The following is a 13383-nucleotide window of genomic DNA, read 5'->3' as shown; positions in this document are numbered from 1 at the left end:
CAGTGGGCTATCCTTTGAAACACTACTTTAGTTATTAAATGGTCAGGAGTATCAAAAATACCTGGAGTAACTTGTAACCAGTCTGTTCTTTCAAGGCATTTTTCCACCCATGGTCCTCTTTTCTCCCATTTAACAGTGTGTGATTTAGCTAAGGAAATATGAGGCACTATTTTGCCAAGATAATATATGTGCTGTGAGCATGTAAGATGAACAGAAGCAGCTGCCTTTGTGGATGAAATAAAAACACAGTAGATATAAAGGGTTTCGGGGCAAGTACCAGAAGTAAGGAAAGATTCTAGCCAGGTGGTGTCTACTTCTATAGGGAAGTATTGGGCAGTACAGTGTAAAATGTCAGGGGCCTGTAAATTGGGAAAAAGACAAGGGGAAAAAAAATGTAGGGCTTTGAGGAGAATGGTGTGTGGGGAAATATCTATGCTGCAAAAGAGGGTTTGGGATAAGGGGTAATTTGACACAACAACTTGGGGGTTGAACAGAAAAAACAAAGCTGATTCAAAAGAAAACGATGCAGTAAGGTATGTCCGCCAGGACGTGACTGGACTTGAAGAGGTTTTGATACTTGAAGAAGGTGAGGTTGTCCAGAAGCAGTAAGTACAGTAACAGTTTTCGTTTGAAGCAGGGACCTTTGCCAGCAAGCGAGTGGCACCAGTATCGATTAAGAAAACAGTCTCAGTGCCATCAACGAACAATGTCAGTAAAGGATCAGTCTCTGAATTATGAGTGAGCAAAGGTAGTTGAAAAGAGTGGCTGGAGGTCCCAGTGTTGTCCTATGGCCAGTATTGTTAGTCAGGGGTGTCAGAGGAAACAGGTGGAATAAGGGGAGGTGGGGGCTGTTGCTGTCTGTGAGGGCACTCTCGACGAAAATGTCCAGTTTCACCACAGGCGTAGCAAGAGAAGGAATTAGCATTGGAATTAAAGGGAGAGGGAATAAAAGGATTCTTATTGTGGTCAACAGGAGGAGCTCTAAAACCACCTCGTCCTCTTCCTCGTCCTCGTCCCCTTCCTCTAAAGCCATATCCTCGACCTTGGTCAGGAGCATTCCTGGTATAATAGTTCATCTGTGCTGCCAATAATTTGGCATGAGAGTCCGATTCGGCCTGTTCAGCATGTCGTTTGACTTCATCAAACGCGGCACTTTCCCACTCAATGCAGGAAGTGCAGACCTTGTTTTGTATATCAAAGCGCAAGCCGGAAACAAAAGGTGGAACTGCAGCTCGGGTGCGGTCATCAGCATTTCCCAAGCCTGAGTGATTAGCCATAAGGTCTTGAATCCTATGTGCCCATTCATCAACTGTTTCGTCTCTCTTTTGTTTTGCAGCAGAAATAAATTCGCCTTCTCCACCTATCCCCTGTCCTCGAGTTAAAGCTGGGTTCCATACCCATGGAATGTCATTGCGGACACCCCTGCTAACAGTGGCCCATGTGGTCCCAAACTTTCGACGAAGTACCTGGGTCCATTCAGCAGCATTTGGCTTATACATGCTATCTAATTGATCAAGTTGTTCAACGAATTTTAGTCCTCCTACTTCCTTTGGATCTGGAAATGCATTCACGACATCTTTTAGTTCTTGGATGTCCCAATTCCGATTTATCATAACTGTTGTGGGATTTTGGGGTCCAGCTGGATGGGCAGGGTTATAATGGGGATTGGGAACTTCTATTAAAGGGCAAGTAAGTGAATGTGGAAGATCAGAAGAGAAAAAAGTTGGAGCTGGTCTGTGACTTCGAGTGCATTTAGAGACGGGGGTTTGTGTAGTACAGGGTGCGTCATAGTGATCTGTGCCTGGGGAATCATCGGGAGAAACTTCTGCTAGTTGTAGTGCAGGGGGGGCAGTCGGAATGGAGGATAGAGGAGGGGATAATAGAGGTGTCTGAGGTCGGTTCTGAGGAGGGGAAAAAAATAATAGGATAAATCTAAACCTGTCTTCTTTTCTATAAATTTTCTAGGAGACCCATTTTTACGGGGCGTCTGTTGATCCTCCGAAAATAATCCCTCCAGCACTAATGATTTTGATCCCCCTGTGCGGCGATTAACAGGCTTACTTATTAGTGATCCCATTATGTTCCCTTGCCCTCCCGGGTTCTGTATTTAATTTTCCAACTATATACTGATTCGCCTAATCCCTTGTACGTATGAATCAGCAAGGCATTAAGTGTGCCACTCACTAAACCTAAACTGTTCCCTTCTTAGTTCCAAGGGGAGACACCTAACTATCCAACTGATCCAGTTCCCAGGAGAACACGGTTTTGTTGCTTATTTCGTATGTAGATTTATTTATTTTTCCATAGCGCTACGTATCATTCCGTTCCTAACAGCAATCCTGTAATCTGTGCTCTTTTCGGTTTATTTCCATACCACCCCGTTACTCGTCCCGTTAGCCTGTCCGCTCACATCCCTGGATTCCAGCTCAGGTGACTTCGTGTCCGATTCGGTTCAGCAGAATACTACATCAATACGTCCAGCCGAGTCTAGGATATGGGTGAGGCCAGTATCCTTTCGTCAGACCTTTCGTATGCGTCAAACTGCTTGGGTCAAGTCTCCATCACCTTAAGCAACCCGTTGAGATATGAGTATGACTAGACGGTCAACAGGAAACTCGCCCTCCCGTTATTTAGAAAATAAAAATATTCGGAAATCCCCCGGTGCTTACCCCAGCCTGGAAATGTGCAAGCTCTGTCTGGAAATCCGTTCAGTCACCGTGGATGTAGCAAAGAGGAGACCAGGGGCTCCTCACGCAAGAACTGTTTCAGGACAGGGCAGTCCTAACTTTTGCCGGAGCTGCATGCTCTGCTGCCGGACATCTCAAGTTAACGGCAGTCCGCTGTTAAGACGGATCACTGGAATGGTCTCGCTGGAGGAGTCAACCGGCCGTCTCTTGCCCCACGTCCGGGCGCCAAAACTGTGGACGATTTTTGTGACTGAAGACAGAGAAGAAAATTAAAATTAGTCAAAACCTTTATTAATACATACCAGGCAAGGGTAAAATGTCAGAGAAACACAGTCCTAGGACACCGCACTTCATCTGCCTCGAGCGCAGATGTCCTTGTTCTTTTATACCTTTCTAATCTCCTGATCGTTGACCACGTAAGCAAAAAATAACATCCTGACTCATTGTACTTTTCCAATTTTGTAAAGTCATTACCCTAAAGGTATATTTTCTTGTCACACACATCATGAAAAGAAACTTCCAGAAAGTATACATGCTTCTTGTCACGTACGCAAAACACAAACAAGTTTCATCACTCTGTCCTATTTTCTATACACACATACATTTTGTTCAATTACATCTTTTTATGTTTCCACAACACCAAACACAGCTGTTAATGGGTTAGGAGGGATTGTGATACCAAGGCTGTCTGAGAGGCACTTAAAAATTTTTGTCCAAAATGATGTTAGTTTGGTGCAGGCCCAGAACATGTGACCCAGTGAGGCAGGAGCTTGGTTGCAGCGCTCGCAGGTTGGATCCTGGCCTGGAAACATTTTGGACAGTTTTAAGCGAGACAGATGAGCTCGATATATAATTTTGAGTTGAATAATTCTATGCTTTGCGCATATAGAACTCGAGTGAATTCTCTGCTTTGCTACCTTCCACTCCTTTTCTGATATATTGATTAAGAGATCTTCTTCCCAATGTCCTCTTGGGTCTTTGAAAGGTAGGGACTCTAATAAGACTTTATATATTGCGGAAATAGTGTTTGTTTCCTCGGAATTGAGCAGTATTTTTTCCAGCATTGTGGAGGGTGCAAGGTGGGGGAAATCGGGCAATTTCTGTTTAACAAAATTTCTAATTTGAAGATAGTAAAAGAAATGTGTAGCTGGGAGGTTAAATTTTGAACGTAATTGTTCAAAAGATGTAAATATGTTGTCTATATAAAGATCTCTGAGCATTTTAATCCCAAAACTTTTCCAGGTATTAAAAACTGGATATACTTGCGAAGGTTGAAAGAGGTGGTTCCCTTGCAGAGGTGCCACTGATAAAAGATTTTCCATCTTAAAATGCTTCCTAATTTGGTTACATATTCTGAGTGAGTAAAGCACAATTGGGTTATTAGTATATTTGCGATAACTTTCATTTATTGGAGAGCAGAGCAGGGAATATAAAGAAGTACTACAGGATTTTACTTCTATTGCAGACCAAGCCTGGGTATGTGCATTTATTTGTGTCCAGGTTTTTATGGCTTGTATGTTTGCTGCCCAGTAATAAAACTGAAAATTAGGTAAAGCCATGCCACCTTCTGCCTGAGGTCTTTGTAGGGTCGCTCTTCGGATACGTGGGTGTTTTGAGTTCCAAATGAATGAGGTTATTATTGAATCTAACTGTTTAAAAAACGATTTATTGATATATATTGAAATGTTTTGAAATAAAACGAGAAGTTTAGGAAGGATATTCATCTTAACAATGTTAATTCTTCCGGCTAGAGTGAGATGAAGGGTTGACCATCTATGCAAGTCTTGCTTAATTTTTTCCATACAGACGCCAAAATTTTGTTGATAAAGAGCTTTATGTTTACTTGTGATATTTACCCCTAGGTATTTAAACTGATCTGCTATGGTAAAAGGTAGGGTGTCTAATCTAATATTATATACTTGTGAGTTCACTGGAAAGAGTATACTTTTATTCAGATTAATTCTAAGACCAGATATCTTTTGAAATTCTGTTAGTGCTGTTAAAACAGCAGGGACAGTGTTTTCTGGGTCCGATATATATAAGACCATATCATCTGCATATAGAGAAATTTTCTGTTCCAGTCCTTCTCTGACAATCCCCTTTATCTGATAAGAATTTCGGCAGCGAACCGCCAGTGGTTCAATAGCGATTGCAAACAACAGTGGCGACAAGGGACATCCTTGTCTGGTACCACGTTCTAGTTTAAAGTAGTCTGAGCAAATTTTATTAATACAAACTGAAGCTTCTGGACTGGTATACAGTAGTTTGATCCAAGCACAAATATTCGGGCCAAACCCAAATTTCTCCAGTGCAGTGAAAAGGTAATTCCATTCGATCATGTCAAATGCCTTTTCTGCGTCTAATGATAGTAATATCTCTGGGGTGTTTGATTTTGCTGGTGAATATATAACATTAAACAAGCGTCGGAGATTTGAAGATAGATGTCGGCCTTTAATAAATCCAGTTTGATCTTGTGATATTACCAAGGGCAGCACTTTCTCCATCCTTCTAGCTAGGATTTTTGAGAGTATCTTAACATCATTATTCAGGAGTGAAATTGGTCTATATGATGCACATTGTAACAAGTCCTTATTTTGTTTAGGAAAGACGGTGATTAATGCTTGTCGAAATGTTTGAGGTAGTATTTGGTGGTCTTTAGCTTCTGTAAATGTTACCAATAAGAGTGGAGCTAGCTGAGTGGAGAATTTCTTATAAAACTCTACGGGGTAACCATCAGGGCCTGATGATTTCCCGCTTTGTAGTGACTTTATAGCGTCTAGTAATTCTGTTAGCGTTAGAGGTTTATCCAGTTCCTCAGCACTTAAAGCATCTATTTGTGGTATTTGTAAATTATCCAGAAATGCATTAGATTGCGTGTTGTCTTCTTTGGGCTCAGTGGAATATAAAGACTTATAGTAATCTCTAAATGTGTGCATTATTTTATTATGGTCGATGATTTCTTCTCCATTCTTGTTGGTGATTACTGGTATTGCATTGTGAACTTCTTGTTTATGAATTTGTTGAGCTAAAAGCTTATTAGCTTTTTCTCCGTGTTCATAGTAATGCTGTCTAGACTTATAAATAAGTTGTTCAGTTTCTTTAGTTGTTAAGATGTTAAGTTCTGTATGCAGGGCCTGCCTTTTCCTGTGAAGAGCTTCACTTGGACGCCTGGCTTGTTCTTCATCTATTCTAGTAATTTCATTTCTTAGCTCTGACACTTTCTTGGTTTCTAATTTACTTCTATGGGAAAGATATGAAATAATCGGGCCTCTTAAGAAGGCCTTTAGAGTTTCCCAGAGTGTTCCTGCAGAAACCTCTGTGGACGTGTTTGTCTCTAGGAAGAAGCTGATTTGTTTGGATATAAATTCTGTGCAGTTCTCGTCTGCCAATAAAAGAGGGTTAAGACGACATCTGCGAGGTGAGTATGAGGGGCTTATTGATTTTAGCTCCAAGACTAGAGGGGCATGGTCATAGATAACAATTGTGTCATATTTGCATGATTTAATTGTAGGTAGGAAATTATTATCTATAAAAAAATAATCAATTCTTGAGTAGCTATAATGCACTGGTGAGTAGAACGAATATGTTCTTGAGTTTGGGTTAAGAAACCTCCAGGGGTCTGATAAGATGTGATCATTTAAAAACTGTGTAATTATCTTTGCAGTATTAGATGTCGTCCCCCCTGTCACAGGAGTCCTATCTAAGAGTGGATTTAAAACACAATTAAAGTCCCCAGCCATTATAATTTTATGAGTGTTCACACTGGGAATGGATGCAAATAGATTTTGCATGAATTCCTTATCATCAACATTGGGTGCATAAACATTTATCAAAATCATTTTACTGTTATATAAGTTGCCCATGACCATCACATATCTCCCTTCAGGGTCCGACACTACCTCTGATGCTACAAATGGAACTGTTCTATGTATGAGAATTCCCACCCCTCTAGTTTTCTTTATAAAGCTAGAATGGAACATTTGGCCAGTCCAGTCTTTTTGTAATCTGAACTGATCGTTGGTTAGTAAGTGGGTCTCCTGTAGAAATACTATTTTAGCGTTTAAGCCTGTTAGGTGAGAGCATACTTTCTTTCTCTTTAATTCGTGATTCAGGCCTTTAACATTCCAGCTCACAAAGTTAACTGTCCCATCATGGAGACATTGATTCTGAGTTTTTAATGTCATTTATAGTTTTAATTGGTAATATGGCAGTTTTAATCTTAGTTTCAAGATTCCCCATGAGTTGTTGCATTTTAGCCTGTTGTTGCATTGATATTTAGAATTATAAGGATTACAAGAATAGATTAGATATAACCTGCTCTCCTTCTCTCCCCCCTTTATCCCCCCACCCCCCCATTTTGCCTCCCCACATGAGGCTAGATCCCACTTCGCGATGTTCCAGTCCTCTGACATACGAAGAGACAGAGCACGTCCAAAACAAAACAAACCCCACCCTGCAGCGGCGTTACAGAATTAAAACAGAGATATCTTTTACAGTTAAATCCTTAATACTATCTGCCGAAAATGTTCTCATTAACAATATTTAAGCTTGAAATAATCTTCAGCGCTTTTAAGTTAAGATATTAAGATTTAAAAAAAAAAAAAAAAAAAAAAAAAAACAACCCTGGGAATGATTTTAAAAACTAGTCCAGGATAAACCTGGTAATTCCTACTGTAATAGTATAATGGTAATTATATAAATAGTAGAACAAGCAATAAACCAAGGGTATGAAGTTAAACAGTCTACTTTAAGGTATAGTAAAATAAAAAAAAAAAAAAAAAAATAATAATAAAAAAATAAATAAATAAATAAAACGAATCCTACTTTAATCACTTCCACATTTTCACACTCACGTCTATAACTCTATAACTCTAATTAAAACATAAACATATAACATATAAAGTCAAGAAAAAAAAAAAGAAAATAAGGGATGTATAATTATAATACCAGTCTCTTTAAACATGGATCCAGCGATCAGATCATAGGTCCTTCCCGTGCCTTGATAGAATACGGCTCTTTAATTTTAATTAACCTTCAAAAAAGTGTCGGAAACAGCTTCTTTAATTCTTTTTCAGCTTCTTCTTTGCTGAAGAAAATATAATGTCGATCTTGAACTTCCACTTTCAGTTTGGCAGGATACAAGAGGCTGTATTTGATATCGGCTTCCCGTAGAATCCTTTTAATGTTGATGTAGGATCTGCGTTTTGCAGCTGTTGATGGTGAGAAGTCGGGAAAAATACGAATAAGATTATTTTCGAATATAATCTCTTGCTTGTGTCTGAGAAGTGCCATCACATCAAGCTTACATCTTAGTCGCTCGAAGCGGACAATAAAAGACCTAGGTTTAAAGGCGCTTGGTATCTTTGTGCGATAAGCCGTGGCTATCTCATTGTCGAGTTTAAAGTCATCTCCAATTATTTTAGACAGTACTTCTACTGCAAATTTCACTGGGCTCGAGCTTTCTCGTTTCTCAGGTATACCCTCAATTCTTATATTATTTCTTCTGCACCCATCCTCCAGGGCTGCAAGTCTGTCTCCAAGTTTTTTGCATTCCGAGTTCACAGCTGTGGCTTTTTCATCGCGTTAGATGCCAGTTGGTCTGCTGTTTCCACTCGAGCCGTGAGTCCCTGCTTAACGTCTTCCAGCTGATCTGAAACGTCATTAATATGATCATCAAGCCTTTTCAGTTTGGAATTAGTTTCTTCAATGTGTTCCACTAATTTCTCCAACATGCCTTTAAAGTTCACGTCGAAACGTTTAAATAGACGTGTTTCCTTATCTTTGTTATCCTTCTTGAGCTCAATGGCCACCTTCTTAAGATCATTTGTGTTTTCTTTCTTAAGCTCATTCTTAAGCTCCTTCATGGCCGTGACCATGGCAGTTGACTGTGTAGCGATCATCTCTTTCTGTGTAGCGATCATCTCTTTCAGTTCGGACAGTTCGCTTCGGCTTTCGTGCTCCGCAAGTGAAAATGCAGCTCCTGTTACAGGCTCGCGATGAGTAGATGAGAGCACGTCCTGCAGAGCCCTTTCTAGTCTCGAATGATCCTCAGAAATCGGCGATCCCTCGCGACCTGTATCACTTGCGCCTTCGCTCCCATTTTCACTCTCGACTGGAGACGATACAATGGACGATACAATGGAGCGGGGTCCCAGGATTTCTGCGCACTCTTCTGCCTGTTCCAGGTCAGTCTCCGTGAGGCCATACCTTACACTTGCACTCAGGCCAGAAGTCTGTCCGGACTTTGATGCAGCTTTAAGTTTCTTTTCCGGTTCCTTCTGATTTTTCTTCTTGTTACTCATGCTTGTATATTGTAGTGGAAGTTCCTTGGTCGGGTTAAATACTGGATACCTCTAAATAATATGAAATACGTGGGAAAATAAAGCCGCTGCTAGCGGAGCTCTGCTTCAGACGTCCATCTCCTATAAACGGACGAAACCAACTCCTGTATTTATGCTGTGAAAATGTTATGAATTACCTTTTGAAGCCCTTGTGAAAAAATGAAAAGTGTAAAATATATATATATTTTACAAGACAAAGAAGTGTTTTTCAAATTTTAAAATTATATTGGTTAAATCAAAAGTTTTAAGCCAAATCATATTTTATAATTTTCAAGCAGAAGTTTTGCATATATTATAACATTACAGAGCCAAATGTAGTTGTAGTAGTTATTAGGATACATTCACAGTGTTGACAGAGCCAAATAATAACAATGTCCAAGACAAAGGAGCACACATATACTGTAACATAAATTTCCTTTCTTTTTCAAATGTGGAGTTTATCATTTGCCACTTAGTCTGATACAATGTGGAAAGGAAAAGTAAAAAGAATATCAAGGATCACATTAAATATAGAAAATCAATACTATGTATGAAGAGATTTAAAGAATTTAGAAATTTTGGTATCTGTATCACAAACTGTAAAATCATACTGTAGAAGGTTCCTCTTAGAGAGCTTGTTGGATTTCATTACCTAAATATTTTGGTTCAGGTTATCAGAAGGTAAACAAGGAATATATTTAAAAACTAGTTTATCTCACCGACATTACTGAAAAAGATAAAGCAATAAGACCCAAGTTTCATTAAAATCTAAATTCATGTGATCAGCATAAAGAACATCCATCCATCATCCAACCCACTATATCCAAACTACAGGGTCATGGGGGTCTTCTGTAGCCAATCCCAGCCAACAAAGAGTGCAAGGCAGGAAACAAACCCCAGGCAGGGCGCCAGCCCACTGCAGGACACACACACACACCAGGGACAATTTAGGATCACCAATGCACCTAACCTGCATGTCTTTGAACTGTGAGAGAAAACTGGAGTACCCAGAGGAAACCCACGTAGAAACAGGGAGAATATGCAAACTCCATACAGGGAGGAGCCGGGAAGCAAACCCAGGTCTCCTAACTGCAAGGCAGCAGCGCTACCACCGCACCACCCACCTAAAGAACATAAAAAAGTAAATATGTGCCTTATTTATAGTGAAAGGAATAATTTGGACTGCTGAGCAATGATGGATTAATGTGGACTGAGATTAACGATATGGACTATAGTGATGAATGTTACATTGATTCATATGGTATAAATCATAACGCACAGATATTTTCAGTTGACATTATATGAATACTGTATGTTACTATAAAATACTAACAAAATTATACAGAAGGAGCAATCAAAATGATCTTCTTATAGATAACCATACATCGATTTTTTTAATTAATTACAGAGTCCATGAAAGTTGGATGTAATCTTTAGCCTGTGGCAGAAGGCATTAATGCACAAACCTGCATTTATAAATACCATATCAACAGAGGGACAACATTCAACCTAATGTGAAATCCATATGGAACTCTGAGTACTGTAGCATATATTATGCTCAAATCATTGTACAGATTTTAATTAACACTGTCATAGAGATTATTGCTCTTTGGTACTAACAAACATTAAGTCCTTCTTTTGATGGAGAAGTCTGTTTGAATTGTTTTCCCTGCAGAGCTATAAGGGGAAGATACAAAGCCCCTCTTCTCAGAAAACCTTAAGAGTAAATTTTACTGGAGAAGCTCACAATCTCATGTTGTGTTCCTCAGTATCTTTGCAGAGTGTCACAATCTGCTACCTTCGGAGCCTTACTATGCAGCTTGTGTGGTGGATTCGTGCCAGATGAATAAAGTGAACCCAGAATGCAGTAGTTTGCAGAACTATGCAGCTATGTGTGCTGATCTCGGGGTCTGCATTGACTGGAGGAACCATACTAATGGAAAATGCGGTGAGTCTCTCTGCTTACTTTATGATCGATATTCTCTCTGTTAGAAAATAAGATCCTTGCAATGAAGTAGGGTTGATTACCTTATTTCACATTGTTCATAAAAGTTTAAGTCTGAAACTATCTTGACTTTCCACTGTTTTTTCTCTGCAGCATATAACTGTCCTAAAGAAAAAGAATATAAAGCCTGTGGACCAGCCATTGAATTCACCTGTAACTATAGGTAAATACAGTGGTTTTACAGTTGTTCTACTTACACGTTTGAGAATTGTCTGCCATATCAAAAGATATTGAATCATTAACAAAACATAAAGGGTGAATAAGTGATTAAGTAATTGCCATATAGCAAAAAAAAAACAAAAAAGAGCAAAAAATGTTTTGCACATCTGTAGGTCATTTTCCTTACTGTCCATCTCTTGGGGTTAGTCACACCTTTTACCCATTTTAAAGTAAAACCAAAAACAGCTCTTCTGCCATCCATGTGTTTTCTATACCTTCTACCCAAAGTTAGTCAAATTCTGACCAATTTAATGACGAAACTGGGCGATCTCCAGAATCATTTCTAGGGACAAAGATGTTGCAAAACAATCCCAGTCCATTAAAAGTTCCTGGGGAACTTACTGGTGATTTCAGATTTTTCTGCACCAAAGCAACCCAGGCTGCCCAATTTGAGCACTCTCTTAGAGATAACTAGGCCTGTAAAATGGTTTTAAGGTGCACTTTATTGTATCCTTGTACATTGGAAGTGTTTGTGTTTACCATCTCCCCCATGTTATTCATCTCAGCACTATTTATATGTGCAGTGCATACTATCCATAGCCCATGTATGCATACACACAGGTATTTATAGGAACTATCCAACTACTATTGTGGACAACTTTCCATTTTGCATGCTGTCTTAATAACCATGTACCTCTGTACTTCCTTGCAAGCTGTGCAACCTGTCACAACTGTTTATGAATGCTGCTTGTCACTACCATTCAACTATCTCAGGAAACTGAAAATTACACAGCAAAGTAATGAAAAGCTTAATTTGAGGGAGGTTTTCTTAGTGTATTTCTCTGAAAAATCAAATAGAAAAACATTCTATCTATCTATCTATCTATCTATCTATCTATCTATCTATCTATCTATCTATCTATCTATCTATCTATCTATCTATCTATCTATCTATCTATCTATCTATCTATCTATCTATCTATCTATCTATCTATCTATCTATCTATCTAGATCTAATGTTAAGTTTTCTTCTCTCTTCACAACAGATACAATGAGGACTTTGCCAAAAAAGATATCAAAGAGACCAACGTTTACGAAGGCTGCTTTTGCCCTGAGGGAAAGACTCTTTTCAACTCACAATCAGACATTTGTGTCTCATCTTGTGGTAAATGTTTACAAATTTCTTTGCTGTATCTAAGGGATATATTTTACAATTTTGAAGTCAAAGTTGAAGTGGAAGGAAGTGAAGTGGGTAGCAGGATGGTAAAGTCTCAAACAAAATTATATTGTTATAAAAAGTATGTACGTGTACACTTCTTAAAACATGAATAAGTAACTCAAGAACATTTCTTGGCTTTAAAGTACAGTATATATAATCTTTTTATAGTTTTTGTTGGATAATTTTTGAGGAATCCATTAACTGTCATTGTGAGTTGCCAAGGAAGATGTATTTTTTATTTGTAAATAATGCTTTGGTCAATAATGCAAGCTTCTATGACCAATTAATGCATTTGTTGTGAAATCACCTTTGGCATAAGGTAAGAACCAAAAGGCTAATAAAGATTTTCAGATGGGCAAAGCAAAATAATAGTTGCTGTGTGTGCAGGGGACTGAACAGATTAAACAGGAGAACCAAACATCAAAATCAAAATTGCACTCAGCAACAATCCATAGCCAAAACAATTTTGTAAAACTAAATTGCAATCATTTCCCACACTATTACTTGTATTTTTGGCTTTTAGATCCTTAATCCAAAGTTCCAACAAACTGCTGTGGGCTCAATCATCTCTTACAGGGAAAGTGAAATGATGTCACAGGTCACAATGACTAGCAATGAAAATAATTCTCACAAACAATAAGAAACCAACCTACAAAATGAGGATGTCCACATACTAAGCAAAATGGAGGCTCATGGATGACACCAATCAATCTCCTAACTGTTTGCCACATTCGTGAAGAAAACAAAAATGACTTTAAAATACCAAGCTTAGATTATAAAGGTTTTAGCTTTGTAAGAACCAGTGTTGGTAATGCTCTGAAATGTGAACAACAACAATTGAAGCAGCCAGTAAGGGCGAGGCCCGGAAGTTTGTTCAATAGTTACATGCCAAAGAAGTAGAAGGCCCGATGACGCAGGGTGTCAAGAGCCAACACTAGGCTTGGGGAATGGATTTTTTCTGTGCCCACAAAATAAATAAACAAATAAATAATT

The 13383-nt window shown here is 38.8% G+C and overlaps 1 protein-coding gene across 1 annotated transcript in view; it reads left to right on the top strand.

Moving 5' to 3' along the window:
- Positions 1 to 13383, top strand: part of LOC114645302 (mucin-5B-like) — a 111784-nt gene that overhangs the window by 76327 nt on the left and 22074 nt on the right. The window contains 3 exon segments of the mRNA XM_051922497.1: positions 10777 to 10955; positions 11106 to 11175; positions 12218 to 12336. Coding sequence (XP_051778457.1) covers positions 10777 to 10955; positions 11106 to 11175; positions 12218 to 12336 — 368 coding nt within the window.

The sequence above is a fragment of the Erpetoichthys calabaricus genome, chromosome 2 (genome assembly GCF_900747795.2).
Source record: "Erpetoichthys calabaricus chromosome 2, fErpCal1.3, whole genome shotgun sequence".
NCBI lineage: Eukaryota > Metazoa > Chordata > Cladistia > Polypteriformes > Polypteridae > Erpetoichthys > Erpetoichthys calabaricus.
Note: the sequence above shows the minus strand (reverse complement) of the source record. Positions and strands in the feature narration are given on the sequence as shown.